A 24,944-nucleotide genomic window follows, 5' to 3' on the forward strand; every position below is an offset into this window, starting at 1 on the left:
AATCATTTATTGTATACTCAGGTGGCTGATTAGATTGAAATGTTTTATTTTATGTTCTTGCAGCATTTATACAGACAGACAACCATCTAACATACATAGGTGGAACAAGAGACCTGAATGGCATACCTTTAAATGTAAGTATCCGTCAGCTGAGAAACAGTTGTTGGCCTTGTTTCTGATTAATACATTCACTTTTTCCCTATACCACTTCTAGGGCTGCAAAGATACGTATCACGATACAAATATCTGCTTAAAAGGTCATAGACCTCAATAGTAAATACTATCGAAATATATTTTTATATAATTTCTACTACAGCTACTTTTGGGTATGACCGCACAGTGGACCGCATCTTTGTGAAGGAATTTTTAGGAGTTTGATAAAAATTAATCGATAATTTAAGTACTGTTAGTCTCTCGATCAAGCCAACATAACAAGAAATTATGATGATATGATACAATACGGTATATCATTGCAGCCCTAACCACTTCCATATATGTATCATTATAGAGAAGAATCAGTTGGCAATCATAAGATGAATATGAACATGATTAAAGATCCTTCCTTGTACAGTGCCAACAACTGTAAAATGTTAGAAACCTTTTTTTTGGGGGGGGGGGGTGACGATAGCTTTGGTAAAACATTTCTGACAAGAAAAGCCATACCTGTGGGACTTTTATGCGAACCAGTTATGATGAAAATAAACAAAATATAATAAACAAACGTGTTTTGAGGGGAGAAATTCAGCGCGCTAGACTGGGGTTCTGACCCCGGACTTCAGATTGTTATGCTATCTCTCTAACTGAATGAGATACCTGATCAACAGACGTGTCCTAGCCCAACTGTGCTACAGTTATATCTAAACGGAAGTTAAGGGGGTGCAGTGGGGCAGGGGGGATCCTTAAGGTTATTTCTCATTTTGACTGTTTATCAGAGTTATGCCCCTTCCTAATTTTGATTATAAAAAAATGTCCCAGGTACTGCTATTTTTGTTCTTGACCAATATATTAATATAAAACTCGGTATCTATGACCATTATCATATGAAGTTGTATGCTTGTGATTAAATGTTCCTTGCAACAACTTCATTAGGAGTTATGGCCCTTTTCTGATTTTCATCAAATGTTTTTCGAAATTTCTGCTATTCGATCTCCTGATAAATATCTTAATACGAAACTCAGTGGTCATTTATAAACTAAATTGTATGCTTATGAAAAAGAAAATTCATTGTAGCCCTTTTTGTCTGAGTTATGGCCCTTTTCTTAGCCTAGTTATAAAGGAGAATTCGAAAATAGCCTTTAGTTTAGAATTCTTTTTGCCATGACATTAGTTTAATGTTTATCTTAAAATGGTTATGTTGGATACCCTTGATGAAAGATGGCTGTTAAGTGTCATTTACTGAATTTGTTGCAAGCACTAAGTTTTGAAAAATAAGTTTTATATCTAAAATAGTATGAAAAATAATTGAACACAAACAATATTACTTCTTTCTGTAGGTGTTTAAAGTGTATTATTGAATATTGATACAACGTACTGTAACAACGTACTGTAAACATTACACATGCATCATTTGTTGTAAAAATTGAAATTCAAGTTGGACAATAACAGGAAACGCCTATTTCAAAGCTTCAGAGGCAAATTATGTTGGAATAATGGTTCTTTCAGTCCAATATAGTAAGTTATCAATCAAAATTTATACGATTTTGTGCACCAAATGTTCAAATATGCAGAAAATGTGACATGTAAGGAAAAAATCTGTAGATAGTTGATTAGATTTTGAAAAATGAATCGTGACTTTGCCCACAAATGCATATTAATGGAAAGTTCTATCGTTGAATGACGGTATTCATAAAACGTCTTTGAATTTGAAAACTGAACAATTACTTTGTATACATTGCATATAAATGGATAGTTCTATCGATGAATGCTAACATTCTTGAAACGTCTTTGAATTCTAATTGCAGGTAAAACCAGGTCATTTACATGAACATGATAGGTAAGTGTCATTTCTTTACCTGTGACTTGTGTCACATTTCCTGTGCTTTTTTGAGAATGTCTTTTTTTAGCTCAACACACCTTAAAGGGAAATTCAGTTAAAAACAGCAGAATAAATTAGTCTGATATTATAATAGTTCAATCAGTGATAATAGTCTCCTGATTGTTCAGGTGAGTTTGCTTTATTGAACATTCAAATTTAAGATTTAACATGATGTATCCCCATGTATCCCCACTGCATGATTGTACAAGGCAACCAATATAGTGCCTCCTGCAGAACCGTTAGGTTTTCTTCTGTTCCCTCAATGGAACAAGGATGCAAGAGACAAAGTGGATTCTGTGCCCTTGTGTGTTACTTCCTATTAACCCTTTCACCACTGTAGACCATAATGGACTCATCCAGATCAATGTATGGTAGAGTGTACCAAAGTTACCTAGGGGTGAAAGGGTTAACTGCTCTGGTCATTTAAGGACGTGCCAGGGTTTGGTGTTGGAGGAAAGCAGGAGTTCCCAGAGAAAAACCACTGACCTACGGCCAGTACCTGGCGACTGCCACACAAAAGTCTCGAACCCCCGACCCAGTGGTGGAGGGCTAGTGGTAGCAGAATGTCAGAAACTTAACCACTTAGCAACTGTGGCCTCTCATTGCAACATTTGCATCTTCAGAGTTCCAGAAGATTTACTTGCTCTAGATCTGTGCACCCTGGAATATGTCAAAACAAAATCGAAGGCACACAGTTAGCTATATGATTGGTTTCTGGTAGAAACACTTGAACAATTGCTTGGCTGTTTCCTGTCCTTTGGAAAGTTTGTTAATTTTACCGTTGCACTGCCATGTGATTCTCATGTAAATCTAAAGATGAAGAGAGCGTAACCTGAGGAATTTCTAGTGTCTTTGTAAGCATCCATGGTTCGCCAGCTGTCTGGATATCAGAACCTGCCCAGCTTATGACATTTCAGTGAGATAACACTTTAATCGAAGTATCCCATGCGTGACTCTACTGTCTGTCGACACCTTGATCATATGACCTTAGCTATTGTGAGGTTGTTAAACAATTAATTATCAAATTCATTAGTAATGTTCTATTTTAAATCAATACCTACTTGTTTCAAGTTCATGAAGGCATCTTTTTGAACAGCTTTATAAGAGGTAATCAAGTGTGTATTGGATAAGGAAAATGAAATTATGAAAATGGTAGGATATTAACTTCATGAAATGTATAAGTTTGATATATGAATCCTACTATTTATGCATAGTGCAGTTATATACAAAATAATGTCAATTTCCCCCCTGATTATTCCTATCTTTAACACATTTACCCCTGAAGACACACTTGAACAATTCAAAGGTTGGAAAGGCTCATTATGAAATTTCAGGGGTGAATGAGTTAAAGGAATAGAGCAGAAATAATGAAGGTTGTGTCAAACTGTATTTGCTTATAGGACTCATTTTGTCTGATTTTTGAATTCTTATCAAGCTGTAAAATAATATATGGGCTCAATGATATTGACATAAAGAAGCTTGATATAACTTGTTGCAGATCTGTACAAAACAAACATTTAATTGACCGTGCCATAAAACAAAATTCAGATAACATATCTGATACGATATGTCCTTTTAGTAATCATCAGCCCTGAGACCTTGATTGTGTGCTTAAACTCAACTAACCTGGAAAAAAAGACCATACCTGAAGTATTTCATTGAAATTTCAAATTTAGAATTGATCTTATCTCTCTCTTTCAAATTTCGGAAATTTTATCAGTCATCAATCTGTTATATTAAATATCTCTGCTTTAATCGTAATGTTGGAAATGTTTACATTTGACAGTGTATAATGTATATCTTATCGACCTATTCAAAACGCAGACGAAAGGTTTGATTTCAAACTTGTATTTTTTTTCTCTAATTTGTCCAAACTAAAAAATCCTTAGTCTGGTTCCAGCAAACAAACAATTTATTAAAACTGGCCTGGAAAGAAAAGTTATTGACATGTGTTTCACACCTGTAAAAAGATCTGATGATGTGTTGGAAATGATCATTGGTAAACAATTTTATTGATGTGCTACAGGAGACTTGTCTACATAAACACAAATCTGATAATGTGCTAGAAATGATGTGTTATTTGTGTGTTAAAGATGAATTATCTACACACTTAAATGTCCGGAGATCAGATAATGTGCTAGAAATGTCTCTGGGAAGATTTAATGTATTGGGAACTGTATTGATACCCACAGCTATAGATTGTCAGGAACTGTTATACACTCGCACGCCTGTAGACCCTCACCATGGTGGATATTGTATGATGATGTGAACTAGTATCAGCATCCGGACCCTCCCCAAAGTATGCATAAGGTATAAGGTGATAATGTGTTGGATTAATCAATAATGGTCCGTATTTGTCTGCTGGCGTTGGTTCCACGGGGATGTTTGAACCAATCACAGTCGTCCAGGTGGAATTTTACCTGAGCACATCTATCCATTGACTATGGCTCATTACAATGGAGTCACTGACACTTCCTTGTCGTAGCATATATATGCCAAACCTTGGCGATCTATCCTATCCAAAACGGGAGCAGACAGCTGCAGAATGAAAAAAAATGATTGCTAGTTGTGACTCTTGTTTGCAGAAGACAATATATTTTTCATCTTTTATACATTGTGGGAAGGTTATAACTGCTGTGCTTCTTTAGGCCTATACCTAGCAACCTTTTATTTATTCATATTTCATCCTATTGGATGAACATCATCAACAGTTGTATTCTGCACACAAGAACTACGTTAATTGTATTTTGTTTATGTGTCAAGGTTGTCAACCCATTGTTTTTTGCTGCAGACATAGGTGTAGTTACATTTCTAACCATTAGTCCCTGGTTGCTAAAATATCTAGGTTCATAAAACAAACCTCTTAGGCCTCTTGTTTCCTTAGACGTTCTTTATTTACCAATACATGTAAGTGTATCTATATATGACACATTCTTTTTTCATTTTGGCAGGTACAAGCCCTGAAAATGACTCCGATGTGTTTAACTAAACCCAAATGTATTTTTGATTATTGGTCATTATCAGTACCGGTCTTATGTTATGACAAATATGACAAAGTAACATGTGATGTATAATTTTAAATCCAATGTAGTAGTTATTTTTAGCATAAAGATATTATTCATATTGTTAATTTGATGTTACTGTACATCTGCAGATATAGCCATGTTAAAAGTTTTGTAATACCGTAGTTGACCGCAAATAAGCCCCCACACCCAGTGAAAAAAAAATGACCAAAAGTAGGGAAGGGGCTTATTTGCAAGCATCCCCCCTGTTCACAAATGTCGGCCGTCTTGGATATACCACTGTGTTGATCTATGGACACACTACATATCATGTATTTCTAGATGTTAATGTTGTAAAAATAACAACTTGCAGACCGAATGTTTAATAACACTCACCACAAGTTGATGGTGGTGTGGTGTTTCTAAACCGATTTTCTATTATCAATTTGGATAATTCAATTTATCAAACACCATTTTGTATAAATTCTTATTGATAAACCAGTCAGTACTCTTTTAAAAACAGTACTAACATTCAGAGGTGTAAAATATTTAAATAGTTCGACGATCAGGCTCTCTGGTGTTTGGCTAGCGCCATTACAAGATTTGAGCATATATATACATGCCATATACTAGCTAGTCCAATAGCCTAAGAAATTTGAGTCAGCAAGGCTGAATTAACACAAAACCATTGTCTAAATCATACAAAAACATGCAGGCTGAAAGCATTATAAGCAAGAGACATGTTTTTATGGGTAAAAGTCTTCCATAAAATGATGTACATTTGTAAGTTTATCTAGGAAGCCATGCTTTGTTGACACTGTGTACTGATTGATACAAATTTCAGAATGACAATTTAAAACAAACTGACATTGACAGAAAGATTAGATATGAAAAAAATTATCAATTTGAAAATGATTGTACCTCTCTGTAATAACTCTAAAATGTATTTATAATTGGCTTCTTCAGTTCAGATTATACATAATAGATTTGGTACAAGAAAAATGTTGCGTTTTACCTTAGAACTTGCAAAATACACAACTGGCTAAAAAAGGAAAGTATGGTGTTCTTTCACCAACAGTTTAAGTTAAGCAATCTAGATATCTTGATATTTTTATTTATGTTTACATCATATGTTATAATATTCATCCTTAATTCATTCATGAATACATAATTACATAATCCTTTAGAAAAAAAATACCAATACAGAATCACAGTAGAGCATACGGGTCACCATATCCATGTCACTACATGCTATTTACTATTGTACCTAATTCAGTGACATAAGTATTTGTAGTATTTTAACTTGGGTTTATGTTGTTTTGCATCTAGTTAGCTTATTTGTTTATGTCCAGAGACAAAAATTAACATACATTTTTTTGGGAGAGAGACAAAATTAGGGAGGGGCTTAATTGCATGCACCCACCCTATTCCAAGGACATTAACCAAAGTCGGGAGGGGCTTATTTGCGAGAGGGTGCTTATTTGCGATCAAATACGGTATTGCAGTGAATTATGAACACATGATTGCATACATTAAATCGGTGTCTGTCCCATTGTTACCCGTGATAATTAATTGCTAGGTCGTTACCACCGTATTTGTCCTGCGACGACCAGCCCTTTGTGTATATGTGTACACGATACACCTGTATATACAATACACCACATCAATATCTTGTTTACTCGTTAGAATGGTCACCTCAGACCGACTGTGTTTGTAGAATTGATTGCGCTGTAAGTCACTATTTATAGAGCAAGGGTATACAAAAATATAGCGATTACATTCCAGTGGAGCTAAATATAAAGCTTACAATTGGGAGCCAGACTTCTGATGAAATTGTCTGTTCATATTACAAGTCACGTTACAGAGACATAACTCATTCACCTCTGAAATTTCATAATGAACTATTCCAACCTTTGAATTGGAAGAGTTTAAATGTGTCTTCAGGGGTGAATGAGTTAACAGATTTTCAGATTGAGATCGCTAGAATAGCAGACTTTTTAATTATCGTTAAAGGATCCCTGTCCCACTGCAGGCAAAACACTAGAGAACTCCACTGTAGCTTTTGTGCATAGAGTAACCTCCCCTTACTTTCATTTAATAATAGTTATAATAATTTGAGGTTCTTATATACCGCTTTATCACAATATAGTTTGTAGGTTGTCTCAAAGAGGTCCACAAATTATTATCCGTGGTTATAGGGCCTTTGCAACCAGCCAATATCTTTCTCAACTCCCTTGGGAGCATACAGCCGGTGCTGCCATTTCGGCACTCACAGCTAGGCTGAGCTAGCATTCAACAATTCTAGCACTGCCCATCCACATACTCATTTACAGCTGAGTAGACTGGAACAAGCGGCGTAAAGTATCTTGCTCAAAGATACAACACATGCCGTGCCATGTCTCGAACCCGCAACCCTTCGGTCACAAGCCCGGCGTCCTACCACTAGACTCCCGTGCCTCTTTTGAGAATAGATGTAGCCTATAAGTGAGTCGGGGTACTATATATCGCAGACTAGGTAGCTCAGTTGGTTAAAGCAACAGTATAATGATAAGATATCCTGGTCTAAATCCTGGACTGTCTCCTTTGTGGTTAAACATGTTTTGTGAAAAAAAAATATATATACCCAAGGTATTATATTTATTCAGAAATAATTTATTACAGCTCAAATCAAACCAGAAACAAAAATACAATGATTAGGTACAGTTTTTAGCAGTGGTACAAGAATCCTTAATAGGTGATATTCAATTTTTATTAATTATTTGTAACACCTAGTATATAAAGGCTTTTATCTGTTTTTCTAAATCTTGGCATATTATCTCACATGTTCTTGTAAAAGATTATAGACATGTTAATTCACTCATAATCATACACAATTGATTCAGATGATAATTTGAAACCTTAAATCTGTGTTGCAGTTTTCATTACATTTTTTATTACAAAATAATTAAATACACCAGATGATTCACAGTTATTTTCAGTTGATTAGCTAATTGATTATATATATATATATATGTTGAAAATCTACATTAACTCTTGCGTCAACAGATTAAGTAAAGATGATTAATGTGTGTGAATCAGTTATTTAAATAATGAGTCAGATATAGTATAGAGCCCTATATGTGGTGCAAAATATTCCTTCTCTTGTTACAAGCCAGAAGAAAGCTACATTTTATCTTATACATGCAGAATTTATGACTAATAATGTGTTAAATCTCTGACAGAGATATGGCCATGGTTATATTTCTGGTGGTTTTTCTCTAAAAATTTCCCCAAAATTTTTTGCAACAAAATTAAAAAATGAAAATAGTATCTATTTAAACATTTTAAAGTCTAATTTTTAGTATTGTGACATTTTCTTGTTTGGGTATTCATCTATTACAACTTGTTTAATTGTCAGTGAGATAGTTTTCTATCAGCCATGTGTTAGTCTTAAAACTAAAACATCCCTGCAGACTAACTCCCTTGGCAGGTTCTATAACTTCCTCAAGGAAATAACCATATTAAACATGTGAGAAGTGGCCATGGGTGGATCTTCTACTTACCTGACTATCAAGAATGAGACTGAATCCCAGATGATATTAAAATGTACATTTGGCTTTCAGTAGAATTTCGAAAATTGTGGTTACAGTATTGCTTTTTTGTCCATTTATATTATTTACATTAAATATGTTTTTTGGGGTTAAGGTAATAGGATTGTGTCGCCATTTCTCAGTAGAATTTCTTCAAATTTTGTAGCTTTGAAGTAAAGAAAATTTTCTGCCCCCAAAAAAATATAGGTTGTCAGAATTTTAAGGATTTTAAGTGGATATTTATGTAAAAAAGAGTGAATTTTGAAGAAAAAAAAGGAAACACAATATTTTGCAAAATAATGTCAATAAAAATGATACTGACATAGATTAGTATTGCATTAATGTATATCAATTTCATAAATGCTGAAATTGTGTAAAATTAATTAAAATTAAAATAATTGAAAGAACACACTGTTCTGTCAATAAACAACATACAATATTCATCAGTTTAATATTAAACATTAGAATATGCAGAAATTGTGATGCTGTCTCCCTACATTGGGTTTTTCAACTAAGGATGTACTTCCTATTTCTGCTTAGCAATACACTCAACCAGAAATTTGCTATATCCCTCAACCCCCTACTTCAACTAATATAAGAGAAACTATAAACAGTAATTTTACCGCTTGCAGCCTCATTTAAACTGCAAATATATATATAACACTTTTCTTAAAGGTGCTAACATAATGTCTTACATTACTACAAGCAGATACAGGGAGGGACCAACCAATCCCCTGGTAAAACTGGTAAGAAATCTATCCCCTGGCGGAACTGGCCAGCATGTAGGTAATGTTTATCAACAATAAGGGAAAGTGTTGAGGAGTATATGTCGGGGTGTGGTCCATTGCACCTCCATCTCCACATAATTGTGTGTATGGACTGAAATCTGCTGACCTTATGATATTTCTGCATGGCACGGTTATTTGTAAAGCAGGGTGAAGTGAACAGCATATTCCTTTGTTTATGTCATTTTATTGGGTTAGGATGTTGGGAATTGTGTGTAGATTGGTGATAATGACGAACCACAGTCGGTCGCCTGTCGCCCTCACGACTGGCTCCCTTGGGGAGCAGGCTCCTGTACGACTCAGTAGTCCGTCAGATATTGGTGGTAATGTGATAACGTAGATACTGTGACGTGAAGTCGAGACACTGACACTAGAACTGTCAGTGTTGCGATGCCACACGACTTTCCACTGCCCCAGCATACGTTGCAGACCAGATCCGTACTGATGGTGGCAGTGGTAGCTTGTGCTGGATATGTTTGCCTGTGTGCTATTGATCCTGGGGCTCATTCATAATACATTTCCACTGCTTCTCTATATACTGTATCCCCTATATCGCACTGTGTATCGGGGTACATGTAGCTTAAACATTGTCACACGTGAACAATTTTTTATTATTTTTTCATACCCGTTTTATGGCTGCAGCCAACCTACGAGGGTCTAATGTCCTTGTGAATGATTCCAATCACATGCCAAGTTTGTGTGTGCATTAATGCAGCTGACTGCATTCGTACAATTTGCAACTTGTTTAGCCCATCTGTAAAATACAATACTCTCTTGTGCTTTGTATCTGTACATGAATAGTATTGTATGGTATTGCTCTTAGACTAAAGGCAAAAAAAAAAGGTCATTTTATGCTAATGTCTTCTTGAAATAATATGAACATTAATCACATATAAGTGTGCTTGGTATTAATATTGTTTGTAATCAGGTTGTTTATTCAAAATCAATTTGAAGATAAAACTTAGGTGATTGCGTAGCTGCTCGTGCAGAGAAATATTCTTTGAAATATAAACAAACGTTATTGTTTGCTTGTTATTTATTGAAAGTTGGTGACAGTGTTAATTTTGAAGGCATTTCCACATGGTGATCTTTATAAATTGGAAGGTAGGTAACCTTGACAATATCAAGGCTGTGATGTAATGGGAGACCCTAGTGGTTCTAAATATACTATAGGGACTCTTAAGAGCTGTTAATGTGTTTTTCCATCGAAAAAGAAAACCAAATTTACGTTGTCCGTTAATAAACAATTTTAAAGAGAATTCTGAAAAGCTGCATAGCTTTCGTAAGAAGGTTTAAAGTTACCAACAAATAAATGAATATTCATTACAAAATTTTTAAAAGACACAAACATGAAAACACATTTTTATAGTTAATGGCATTATAAAACATTACTTAAATGTTTATGTTAACCATTTACCTAAGATTTTGATTAAAAATACTTCACACGCCATGAACATCAAAACAATATCATGAGTTCACATTCACACGCCTTGAACATTGAAATAATTCTATGAGTTCCTATTCTCTATTCATTGAGTCAGATATACGATTCTTTCTCATGATGTAATGATTTGATAGTCAGTGATGATGCAGGTATATTTCTCGCATAAAGCGATATACAGGTATGTTGATCAGGTCAAATAATGCTTTGATTACCTGTGAACATTGTACAGGTGTGTGTATTGGACACAGAAAGATATTTCTTAATTACTGGTGAAGATACAGACATGTCTTACACGTAAAGTGACGTTTAAATTATCCGAGAACAAACAGGTATTTGCGACACATAAGTTACGTTTTAATTACCTGTGAACATTATATACAGGTGTGTGTAGTAGATTGACCACATACCCTTATACAGGTAACCGACAGGTATTGATTGGCAATCGTCACCGTGGTGACGACAGTTACTTCAGGTAAATTCAAACCCACCTTCCAATAACTAAGTTGGGTACCTAGCCGTAGCTTTATAAATGGGATTGTGATGGCTGATGAATAATGTATTATGGATGGGTGAAGGAGAAAAGAAAGGCTGATCTGTATATGGGGATATGAATTTCAATGTTTGAATTGAATACAATATCAATACATTACATACCAGATAATCACACACGTACCTGTATTATATAAATTGCGCTTATAATTACATTTTATTGATGGAATTAAATGTACCTAGATTATGAGTTTTTTTATACACAGTACATTATAATTGGGGCTTTAAGGCTTTTCAGTTTTTAACAATTTCTATTTGAACAGACAAAATGAAATTTTTAACTGGCCAATATATAGGATCTCACATGAGTGTCCATTTCATATGAGATTTATGAAACGAGTCAATTGAGTGAGCCTCAGCGCATATAACTCTGTGATGTCATGTACTTGTCCTAGACGTGACGTCACAATTGAAACAATTGAAACTTACAACCAATCACAGGGCTGATAGGTCATATTACATGGGTTCATACTTAACAAATATGACATGGGTATATTCACTGGATAACACAGTACATTGTGTGATAAATATATATATAAGGAAAAGGTGATTTGAACAGGCCAAAATCAGAACTGACCTAGTCATTTTGGCTTGCTGCATGTCTGTAATGGAAACCCTGGCTTTACTAGTTGTCAGAATTTCAGAGCGGCCTCCTTTTCAAAGCAATACCACAATTTATGTAAAGTTTGGCAAAATTGTGGTGACTTCAATGTATGTACGTACGAGTACGAAATGCATAAAAACATCAGGTACAAACCCACAAGATTTCTTCAGTGGCCTTTAATGGGACTACAGAATAGTTAGAAAATTCTGAAGTGGTTAAAACAAATACAATTGTGTTCTATTGCACAGTTCAGCAACATGCCATTTGAATATTTAAATTTTCCTAGAATTTTCCAACTGACTATGAACCATGGGTCTTGTTCCCAATATACCTTAACTTAACTATGTATATGTTCATTACCTATATATTGATATAAGAAATCCCTGATTTTCTATGGTTATTTCAATCTCCCCCCCCCCCCCCCCCCCCCCCCCCCCCCCCCCTACACTAACACTGTATGCACATGTGCTGACATTGTGTCTAACACTACACATGCGCTGACACTGTGTCTGTAACGCTGTATGTACATGTGCTGGCATTGTCTCTGTAACCCTGTATGTACATGTGCTGACGTTGTGTCTGTAACACTGTATGTATATGTGCTGACACTGTGTCTGTACCACTGTATGTACATGTGCTGGCATTGTCTCTGTAACCCTGTATGTACATGTGCAGACACTGTGTCTAACACTACGCATGTGCTGACATTGTATCTGTTACACTGTATGGACATGTGCTGACATTGTGTCAGTTACACTGTATGTACATGTGCGGACATTGTGTCTGTAACACTGTATGGACATGTGCTGACATTGTGTCGGCAACACTGTATGTACATGTTCTGACATTGTGTCTGTAACACAACGCATATGTGCTGACATTGTGACTGTAACACTGTATGTACATTTGCTGACATTGTGTCTGTAACACAACATATATGTGCTGACATTGTGTCTAACACTACACATGTGCTTACACTGTGTCTGTAACACTATATGTACATGTGCTGACATGGTCTCTGTAACACTGTATGTACATGTGGTGACATTGTGTCTGCAACACTGTATGTACATGTGCGGACATTGTGTCTGTAACACAACGCATATGTGCTGACATTGTGACTGTAACACTGTATGTACATGCGCTGACACTGTGTCTGTAACGCTGTATGTACATGTCCTGACCCTGTGTCTGTAACACTGTATGGACATGTGCTGACATTGTGTCAGTTACACTGTATGTACATGTGGTGACATTGTGTCTGCAACACTGTATGTACATGTGGTGACATTGTGTCTGTAACACTGTATGTGCATGTGCTGACATTGTGTCGGCAACACTGTATGTACATGTGCAGACATTGTGTCTGCAACACTGCATGTACATGTGCTGACATTGCGTCTGTAACACTGTATGTATATGTGCTGACACTGTGTCTGTAACTCTACACATGTGTTGACACTGTCTGTAACACAACACATATTTGCTGACATTGTGTCTGTAGCACTGTATGTACATGTGCTGACACTGTGTCTAACACTACACATGCGCTGACACTGTGTCTGTAACGCTGTATGTACATGTGCTGACATTGTGTCTGTAACACTGTATGTACATGTGCTGACAGTATGTCTGTAACACTGCACTTGCGTTGATCATGACATGAATGTAGAATAATTAAACCCCATCACAACCAAAGCAAATCCTTCACAATGCCTTATTTTACAAAAGTCATAACACCATTACCTGTGTGATAATGACATTTAAATGGAGATGATGGTTTTATGACATTATTCAGAAATATGAGTTAAAACGATACAATTAATATCCTAGAAATGAGATATTCAGAAATAACAAAATGCTGTGTGAAAAGGGATGATTGATTGTTGAAATTGGACCCCTCCACGAAAAGGTGCACTGATCGTGTGAAAAATGACAGTTTGTGTAGGAATCAATGTTTGAAGTGAGAAGCTGTAATAGATGACGAAGATGCCTATCACATCAATTTATAGGGTAATATGATGTGATGTCTGGACGTACACGTAGCCAGAGGGACTATGTAGCTTGAGGATGCTGTGATATACTGACACTATACTGTCAATGCCATCAAGCATATTGATCAGTCTGCCAATCTTACTTCAGTATTGATGGGTATCACTCATCAAAATCACCTGAACTGGAGAGAAATAAATGTGATCGGCCTAGGTCATCACGTGTTTAGTGTCGACTTTATTTCTGTCTTCGATACTAAAGCATGAAAATTAATGATATATATATAAATATATATAAAATAAAAAGGATTCTGAAACAAAATCCACATATTAACCTGCATTTACAAACGACCTAGGGGTCATCACACGTTTACCTTTGCTAATGACCTTTGTAATCACACATTTACCTGTACAAATGACGTAGGTCATCACGCACTTTCCCCAACAAACAACCTAGATCATCACACATTTACCTGTTGAAATTACTTTGGCCAACTCATATTTACTTGTACAAACAACCAAGGTCATTTCAAGTTTTTAAACCTTTCAAATTATGAAATCATTAAATTAACATCTTAAATTTGAGAAAAACTGGTTTGGCTGTTAAATGGATTTATTTTCATGTTTTGAGTGCAGCATCATGTGCTTGAAGTAGATAAAGGCTTATCTAGATCCTGGTACGGGACTAGGAACAGTTTCCGGCTGTTAAGTGTTTACATCTAGATCTTCCTTGTTTCTACCGCCTAATGCTAATCCTTATACAAATACATTTGTTACTATTTGTATGCAATAGATTACTGTTAAAACAACGTCGTTACATTTTATGTGTCAAGTTCCTCATTTCTGTCTTGACAGCAATTCTTATACAAAAACCTGTATTCATAAATGTGCAACATAGCACTGTTTCTGCATAGCAGGGGGATCATGTGTTAATTCATTATGCCCATCTAAATTTTTTAATCAATAATACTATTATATACACTGTAGTCACATTTGAACCTTACCATATCAAAGACTGGGCTAGTCCAGTTTGTACTCAACTTGCACTTGGAAAGTTGTTTAGTTTGTTCTTTTCCCATTTGAATTATTATGCAAATAATATCTAGATATGTATCATAAGGGCTGTTGTGTCAAGATAGTCAAGATACATATAATATCTTAAGTATGATGTTTCAGTTTACCCCTATAATGTAAACCGTAACATCGTTGTAGAATGCATGATCTGATCATCTTGATATAGGAAAAAGAAAGTAAAAGTCGACCGTCTGGATATACATTCACCCTTTCAACACTGTAGACCATAATGGACTCATCCAGATCAATTAATGGTTGAGGTTATTCACGAACCATAGGGGTGATAGGGTAAAATTAAAGGACCTTATTGAAAACCAGGACATCTTGTTAGAAAGTGCTTAATGTAACTTTTACTTGTACTTAAAATCAGAATATTTTGATAGAAGATAGGGTTAAGGGCCCAATTGAAAATTGTTGTGATAGGAAATGAAAGAAAATGTTTCATTGAAAAGGTGATCAGCAGGATGGAAAGAAAGTACACATGAAAATTGTATGAAAAGGGTGAAAAAGAAAAGTTCTGTAAGGTTTATAATAAATGTGACTATCTGTACACAAAGGTGTTATTTGTGTGTCGGGGATGGCCGGATTATCACACCATTGCTAGACCAATGTATGGACCTTGGATTGTAGTATCTGGAGAGGCTTGATCTTCAGTGCAAAGCATTGCTAGCTTAACAGCTGAACTGAAATGATTGAATACCTCAAGCTAACCAATAGTTACTGTATGATTTTAATACCTAGGTCCGAGATGACGGTATCAAGCTAACCAGTCATTATGTGTGACTACATATATCAACCTAACAAACCGTTATGGTGGGGCACATTATACCTAGACCAGTATAGAAATTAGCATATCAATAGGGCTAGCTCTGAATTGTCACAAATAGGATCTTTTTCAAATTGAATAGGGTCCTTTGGAGAAAAGTTTGAAAGGAATTATTATAAAAGTTCGGTCTTTTTCAAATTGAATGCTTCAAAAGGACATGGAGACGGGTTAACACAAACCCTGATATCAAGCTAACCAGTCATGTGACTATATGCTTTACCTGGACAAGCCTACAACAGATATAGCTGCTGCCCTGTTTGTTTACCCGATCCTACACTCCTGTAAATAGGTATATAAACAACCAAAATCCTGTAACATATTTTTCGCCAAACTTCCTGGTTTTAAATACCCTGGTTGCCAAAATAGTTAATAACTGTCTGCTGGTTTCAATAGTATTTAAACCTTTGCCTTAACTTTCAAAAGCTGAAAAAGCAATTAGAGGATGGTCGATTAAAGACACTTTTTGAGAAAAGAGATTGGCCTTGAAAAGGGCCGTTTTGTTTGTGCAAAATAACACTGGAACAGTTTACTTGGCGGGTTTCTGGGTCTTCTTAGGGACAAGGTATAATGAAAAAACATAGATACATTTTGCCTCTTGTAAGTATGTAGACATTTTGTACATTATTTTTGTCATACATCCAGCTTTGCCCTAGGACCCCGGCCTAGGCCTGCACACACCAATAAACAGGTTTTGTTGTTAGCTGTACCCTATAGTCAAGATTTATGGATATAGACTGGGGGGAAAACTAGGATAAATGCTGGGAACAACGTTATATCTTGGTATATACACTAAAATTTAACTCTTTCTGGTTGAAATGTCGCTTTGAGTTTTTATTGAATGGTTAATGTCACTGAGATTTCATTATATGGTTATAATGTGTTTTTGACATTGTGACCCACTTTAAATGCTAAGGTTTGTAAATGTTGTGTATATCTTGGGAAGTGTCCCCAGGGCTATAAATAGTTGACCTACTTATTGCATACCCACATCTTAAAACTAGTGGGAAAGATTGTTGACAGTGTGGTCCATTGTATATGTGTATGCTTCCTCAGGTGACAGTTTTGTATATAAATGTTTCCCGTGGTTGTAGAACAAAACACAAAGACTACATTTAGCTAGCCCTTTCGCCCATCTTGGGGCTCTTCAGACGATTTGATTTTAATTGGGACGTCATAAGCAAAGTGCACAAAATCAGACGACTAGAAATTGATTAAAATGATTACAATGAATGTACTTGCGTTAAATGTGTCAATTAAATATACAGAAAAAGAAATAGAGCATATTATAAATGCTGAAACAAATGCATTGTTCAAGAGTAAATGTTAAAAGCATCTGATTGTAAAAATGAATCTCAAAGCACAATACCTTGTTCATCCAAACATATCAAACACAGAATTTGTAAATTTAACCCTTTCGCCCCTTGGTAACTTTAGTAGACTCTATCATACATTGATCTGGTTTGACGCCTACGTGGGGCAGCGCCAGGTTCTGGCGGTAGGTCGGTGGTTTTTCCTCACCACCAAAACCTGGCACTTCCGTATAATGACCAAAGGTTTTAATAGGACGTAAAACATGAAAAACCCTAACCAAACCAAACTATGTGTCTTTTGTTTCAATAATAATTGTTAACTTATGTGTGGCATTTATTATGTCGATTGCAAACGTAAATAGGGAATGGATATTTTGCTGATCAAAACGACAATTCAATAACATCATTAATCGCATTGAAATGTTAACAATTTTCCAGAAAGTCTGTCAACTAAATACTATGCCTTTACTTATCAGAATTTAGAGGGAGAAAAAGGTTTCAAAGTGGAGTTCCTCTGGTTAAATTATAAGGGATATATCTCACATGGATGTCCCACATGGGTCAAGTTTATCTAGCTTATGTAGAGGTGGGAAAACAAGCTGTTTAGAGAAGATTGTGAAGAATCCATAAACAAAACAAATAATAGACTGATTCTTTGAAAACCTTTGTTTCTACATTTCCTTTACCACTTATAATTTGCTCGTATCGTTGTTGTTGGGTGGTACAGGCCTGGATAATCACATCCTATCTAATCGATTGTAGATTTTGGGACTTTTCTAGGAAAACTCCTTCATGTTCAAGTACTGATCATGATCACGCTATCTTGATAAATGTCACTATATTATATATAAGCCCTTTCACCCCTACTTAAGTAGACTTTACCATGCATTGATATGGATGAGTCCATTATGGTCTACAATGGTGAAAAGGTTAGGAGTCGCAGTAAAGTTTCAGACATTTATACTTATATAGGTATAGCATTACTGAGATATATAGATGATGGCTTCCTATCTTTCTACCAGGAAATGTATACATGTGCCTGGAGCGCTGATTACAGGAAACGTATATATATTTATTTTGGAACAGCAATGTATATTCAATACCTCGACAGTGTTCATGATCCCTGTGATTGAAAATTGGGGTCATAGATAAATATTTGGGGTCCTCATAAATGATAAATTTCAGTATTCATTGCTTTAAGTCATTAAAATTTGGAGACTGGAGTTTTTTAAGTTGTCATTTCAGGTGGTCGTGGGGACACATGTACAAGTGTTCAAGTGTCCCGTAATGGAAAATGGGGCTATTTGAAGCAGGATTCTGCTTCAAATACCCCCACAATTGCTGCTCCCTAGTGGCTTGCCGCCTCCACCCAATAGTGATATTCTTTAAAGCTGTAATGGAACAGTACAGCATCCTGTTTACTCTTGAACATTTCACATTTGAAGAGAAAAAATATGGAAGAATAAAATTTTCTGCTAAACTTTAGGTGGAATCAGTTCAAAAAGATATTTGTAAGAAAGGGTTTTGGGGAAAGTTATTCAGAATCAGTTTAAACTATTCCACTAAATTTATTAAATAGTCGATGCATCTTGAAATGTATTTTTTTTTTGTGACATGATGAACGGGTTTCACACTATTCACATGAATTCCTTGCAGGTAAATACAGCGGAGAAATGCATGGTGATTGAAAATAACTTTGCCATTGTGTTGTTTTAAGTTAGCAGGTCCTCTGATGTTGTGTATTTCTTGTATTGATGACCATTTTGTTTTTGTGTCTTTTCAGTCCAGAGGATATCTTATTTAAAAGTTCATCTATAAGATTAGATCCACCATGGCTGGATTTTCAAGAACAGTAAGTATAGTTGATTTATATTTCTATAGTTCTCTACTGCATTTCGCCAGTTATAAGCCCACGCTCATCTTTAGGCCCATCCCTTAGTTCAACACATTATATATGAGGATGATATCCATAAGTAAGACCTTCCTAGCTAGAGCTACGGCAACCGTAGCTTGTTGTCAAATTGATTTATAGTTTTGATATCTTTTGTCATTCGACAGAAAGATACAGTATTTTGGACTAAAAATCCTTAAATAATAAAATGATATACATGAATTTCATACCAAATTTATAATGATTTTTAACTGTTTATTTATAGAAACCAGAAGATTTAATCATAAATGGCATATAAAATATACCTGCTAAGACACTTTCATCTGTGCAGGTCAACCAGCCAATGACATCCATGGCCTGTTGAGATTGTATTATATTTTGGAATTTCCTGTATTTGCACCGCTTATTCCATTATTGGAAATGTTTGAAAATCCCCTATTCAAAATCTTTTGATGTTAAAATGATCTTTAAAAAAGACACGTCAGAAATTAAAATAGCATATGTTAATAACTGGAATGCCATTATGTGGATTTGAACGCCTATGAAAAGTTTCCATACCAAAATGGCTTGCATTTTGATCATCTATGACGCTCAATTTATTGGTGAGAACTTGACCGGTTTGTTTTAAACATTTGCGTTGTAAAGATATGTATAGGCATGGAGATCCAAAGATTAGCTTGAAGTTTCCGACACCAGCCGACCGACAGATGGACTCTCTTGTAATACAAGGAGGAGTTTACAGTGTGTAGGAGTAAGCTGGTCTCCTGGTCGGTCTGACCATATGGTACACTTGTACAACAACGATTTGTGGTCTGCACCAAAAGCATCATATTGCACTGTTGTCAGACTATTATTCTAGGGTGCTGATGATCATGATCTTGCTCTATGGTTATCACTACTTGTAACATACAACCTGTGCCAACCAAACATCACTGGGACCTAAACTTTCTGTCAGGATTGACAGGTTTACAGATAAAACAGGGTTTGGTTAAGGCAGGTTTTCACTGTATAAGGAGTTGACTTTCAATGGGAACCCCATTAATAGCTAAGGAAACTTATCGATGTACAGCCATATATATGATATTTCAATGTTGATTTCGAACAGATTTTATAAGAAATTGTAAATAAAATGGTTTATCATATGTACAGAAAAACCTTGATTAAATATATTTATTACATACTTACTAATAAATACGTTTTTTTTAGCTCACCTGTGTCCGCCTTAAAGGACCAAGGTGAGCTTATGCCATACCGTGGCGTCCGTTGTCCGTCCGTCCGTACGTCAACAATTTCTTTAAACGACTTCTTCTTCTTAACCACTGGTTCGAATTAAACTAAATTTGACTGGAAGCATCCCTAGGTGGTGGGGATTCAAAATTGTACAAATAATGGGGCTGACCCCCCAGGGGGCTGAGGGGTGGGGCCAAAAGGGGTCAATTTGCTCATATTGCTTTAAGCGACTTCTTCTCTGGAACTAAGAAGTGGATATCAACCATATTTGACTGGAAGCATCCCTAGGTGGTGGTGATTAAAAATTGTACAAATGGTGAGGCTGACTCCCCAGGGGGCTGAGGGGCGGGGCCAAAAGGGGGCAATTTGGCTATATTGCTACAAACGACTTCTTCTGTAGAACTGTGCACTGGATATCGATCATATTTGATCAAAAGCATTCCTTGGAGGCAGGGATTTAAAATTGTACAAATGGTGTAGCTGACCCCCCAGGGGGCTGAGGGGCAGAGCAAAAAAGGGTATTTGGCTATACTGCTTTAAGCGACTTCTTCTCTGGAATTAAGAAGTGGATTTCAACCATATTTGACTGGAAGCATCCCTAGGTTGTACAAATTTGTACAAATGGTGGGGCTGACTCCCCAGGGGGCTAAGGGGCGGGGCCAAAAGGGGGCAATTTGGCTATATTGCTACAAACGACTCCTTCTGTAGAACTATGCCATGGATATTGATCATATTTGGTCGGAAGTATTCATGGGAGGCAGGGATTCAAAATTGTACAAATGGTGGGGCTGCCCCCCCGGGCTAAGGGGTGGGGCCAATAAAATGTATTACTTGGAAATGGTTGAGATCTCCACCATATAACCATATATACAATTGTTGAGTATAAAGAGAAGCATGCACATTTGCTTCCAGGATGTCCCTAGGGTCTGGCCCCACCCTTGGAGACATAGTCCCTGGGCCATAACTTTAAAACGGTTGAGATCCCCACCCCAAAACTATATATACAAATGCTGGGCATAAAGAGACGAATGCAATCATGATATCAGAATAGACCCTGGGGTCTGACCGAACCCCTAGGGACCTAGTTTCTTAGTCACAGCTTGGAAACAGTTGAGAGCCCCACCCTATAACCGTATATATACAATTGCTGAGTATAAAGAGATGATTGCACATATGCTTCCAGGTTGGCCTTGGGGACTGCCCCACCCTTGGAGACTTAACCCCTGGGTCATAACTTTGAAATGGTTAATATCCCCACCCCAAAACTATATATACAATTGTTGGGCATAAAAAGACGAATGCAGTCATGATATTAGAATTGATCCCAGGGTCTGCCCCACCCTTGCAGACTTGGCCCCTGGGTCATAACATTGAAACGGTTGAGATCCCCACCCCAAAACTAAAATGCTGTGCATAAAGAGACAAATGCAGTCATGATATTAGAATTGATCGGGGGGTCTGGCCACAACTCTAGGGACCTAGTTTCTGAGTCAAAGCTTGGAAACAGTTGAGATCCCCACCTCATAACCATACATAAAATTGCTGGGCATGAAAAATCTAATACAGCTATGCTACAAGGATTGGCCTTGGGGTCTGGCATATTCCCTTGATCTCATTTGGAGAATAGTTTGCCATGATTGCTTAGGTATCCAGGTGAGCAATACAGGCCCTCTGGGCCTCTTGTTTGTATATGCGATATAACACAATTGCTCTAACCCATATCAGCCCTCGCTGTATCACACCCCAAAACCCGTATCAGCCCCCTCCGTATCACACCCCAAAACCTGTATCAGTCCGCAAAACCCATATCACACCCCTTTTGGAAAAAAAATCATTTTTCAATATTTCAAAAATAATAATAAATCATAAGATTGTAGTTTTTATTAGTAAGTATGTAATACACAGAATAAAACACACCTTTTTCCATATCACACCCAGTATCAATCCTTGGCCAATATCAGCCCTCGGGCCTTTGGCCCTTGGGCTGATAATGCAGCCTCCGGTTGATACTGGGTGTGATATGGAAAAAGGCATGTATAATTCTCTATATAATTCTTTGCCTTCTCAGAAAGTGGCAACTGCCAGTACCCTTTACATTTATATACCACTCATTCTTTTTGCCAAATCTCTTGTGTATTTTATGTCTTTTACATGCGAAGAATTTGGGGGTGGGGAATGTGACAGTATGACAAGTTCAGTGACAAAAAGTGGCAGTATAGCAACGTATTACTGACAAATGTTGGCAGTATAACAAAGTTTTACTGACAAATAGTGACAGTATAACAAGGTTTTATTGACACAGTGACACTATAACAAGGTTTTACTGACAAAAAGTCACATTATAACCGATTTTACTGACAAATGGTGACAGTTTTGCGAGGTTTTACATTTATACTGAGAAATGGGTATATTTATTTTTTCCTTAATGGAATGGCCGTTTTCTGCTCCCGGCAGTGTTTATATTGAAGTGACCTCAACTAGTTGTAGATAGATTATAGACAAAGGCTGCTCGTTGAAGATAGTTGTTACAATAGGACGATTAGACTGACTAATCAATTATCTGTGAATCGTTTTTCTTAAAGTTTAGGCATGTGTGTGGCTGTGAGGCGAATCAGCTGGCATTTTGATCCAATAACGACACTAGGGCAGTATTCAGCATTTGTCGACAGCGTCACTCGAAACACTACGGGCTACAGTTTCCATTTTCAAATGTGTCGTTCCGAATCGTTCATAACAACGGGGGGTTACCATAACAACGCTTCAATGTGTTGTACGGAACAATTATTGATTTCAAATACGAATGCTAATTTTCTAAATCCCCAAAGTGCTAAACAAGTACTAAACTTATTTGGTTCGTGATGTTTTTTTGCTGTGACAATATTATACCGACATGTAGCACAGGTGTTCGAGCCTACATTGTAATCATAGCGCATTAAGACCTACCATTTTTTGTTTCAATTAAATTATAAAAAAAAAAAACCTGATGATTTTGATATCGTAAATGTAAGGAAGTTTCACATTGCTTGGGCTGTAACAGTTTTTTTTAGTATATCCATATATTGTAAAATTTAATGGTTAATTTTGTACTTTGATACTGAACTGGATAAATCAGCATCTTATGATAATGATAAAGCTGGTCATTTTGTTTTTGGTTTGGTCTTGAATTGAAAGAAATGAAATACATTCTTAGAGGATCAAATAAAAAGAAATTATTTGGTCATTATATGTATAGATTACCACTGTCAAATTAACACAAGTGCTGACTATGAATTTAAACAGATGATAGACTGAATATATTGACACTTGTGGGCTATAGGTAGAATGCACCAATATTTATTGATTGGACAATACTGGTCACATGATGGGGCAATAATACATCATGTCGCCCTCACACACTCGAGTTTCCCAAATCATATGGAATGACGGAAGCAGATGACAACAAAAGCATGCCAACCTGATAATCTCTGCTATTGTGTTATTGTTTTTGATTGTTTGATTTTTATTTGATTTTTATTGATTGCCTTTGCAGTAGGGAATCATGATTCTTTGTTTCTCCCCTATTAATTAATCACATTTCAGCCTCTTGGGTAAAACATGGCTAACTTCGGAGAAACAAAGAATCATGTTTCCCAACTGCAAGGGCAATAAATGTATAACACTAGGTCTTTCAAGTGTTTTGTTCTACGATGCGTTCAACTTCTAAAATCTATTGAAAGTGCTGCTGTTGTTTACTGTGGAAGAAAAAATGTACTTTTAAATCATGTTAATCCCTGGAACCCTTGCGTCTTCCAGACATAAATGTTTAGGAAATAAGGGATCACTCTTGTACATTGTACAGAAATTTGATTACTAGGTATTCCAGACATTTGTTTGGAAACCGATATATCCAGACTGGCATGTTTGCGCAGTGTAATAATCTATAGATTGGTTTTGTTAAATTGAATGTCACAATCAATAGCGACCTGACAGTTTTAAAAGAAAAGAAAAAATTATATCGTTATATAATTATAACATATGGAAAAATAAACTCATGAAGAAATTGTTTTATCTATAATCTAGGATAAATAAATAATAATTTAGGATATACTTGGATTAACAAAAGACTTTAGCACGCGTTAACCTGGAATGTTAACCCATTGACCGATATTTGTACTTATTGACCTTATAAGGTAAAGGGTACTGACAAGTTAAATGTGTATAATTACCACTGTCACTACTGTATAAGTCCTTTTCAAAAGAAATATTTCATAAAAATTGCATGTTGCTATGCATTTGACAGAGTTGCAGTTGTTCAACAATTAAGTGTTCGAAAACAGAAATCTTAAAGAAGTGAAGAAAGGTACAGGGGTCAAAGTTGGAACATTTGCTTAACGAAGTCTACATTTTACCGGTGTTGCCATACAGGAATTAATTATACAAGTAGTGCAAGCAAAGCATCAAAATCAGTGTCCAATTAGACCACAAAGTATACGAAAAACTTCCAAAGGGAAGTGACTCCAAGCCATAAAACCATTTTGGTGCTTCCTCCTAGTGGAAAAAGAAGTCTTGAGTGGAACTCTCCTTTGTGATGATAACTGATGCAGGAGTACCCTTAACCTTAACCCATTTACCCCCTTAAGTCACATTTGAACCCT

General features: G+C 36.1%; 1 protein-coding gene across 4 annotated transcripts in view; it reads left to right on the plus strand.

The window, feature by feature from the left end:
* The window catches only part of LOC110440321 (transmembrane protein 131-like), a 68,989-nt gene that overhangs the window by 7,428 nt on the left and 36,617 nt on the right, over nt 1–24,944 (plus strand). For all 4 annotated transcript variants that reach the window (XM_021483309.1, XM_021483310.1, XM_021483311.1 and 1 more), the window contains exons 2-4: nt 64–134; nt 1,962–1,993; nt 18,973–19,041. In XM_021483309.1, the coding sequence (XP_021338984.1) occupies nt 64–134; nt 1,962–1,993; nt 18,973–19,041 (172 nt within the window). The remainder of the gene's footprint in view (nt 1–63; nt 135–1,961; nt 1,994–18,972; nt 19,042–24,944) is intronic.

The sequence above is a fragment of the Mizuhopecten yessoensis genome, unplaced genomic scaffold (genome assembly GCF_002113885.1).
Source record: "Mizuhopecten yessoensis strain PY_sf001 unplaced genomic scaffold, ASM211388v2 scaffold11179, whole genome shotgun sequence".
NCBI lineage: Eukaryota > Metazoa > Mollusca > Bivalvia > Pectinida > Pectinidae > Mizuhopecten > Mizuhopecten yessoensis.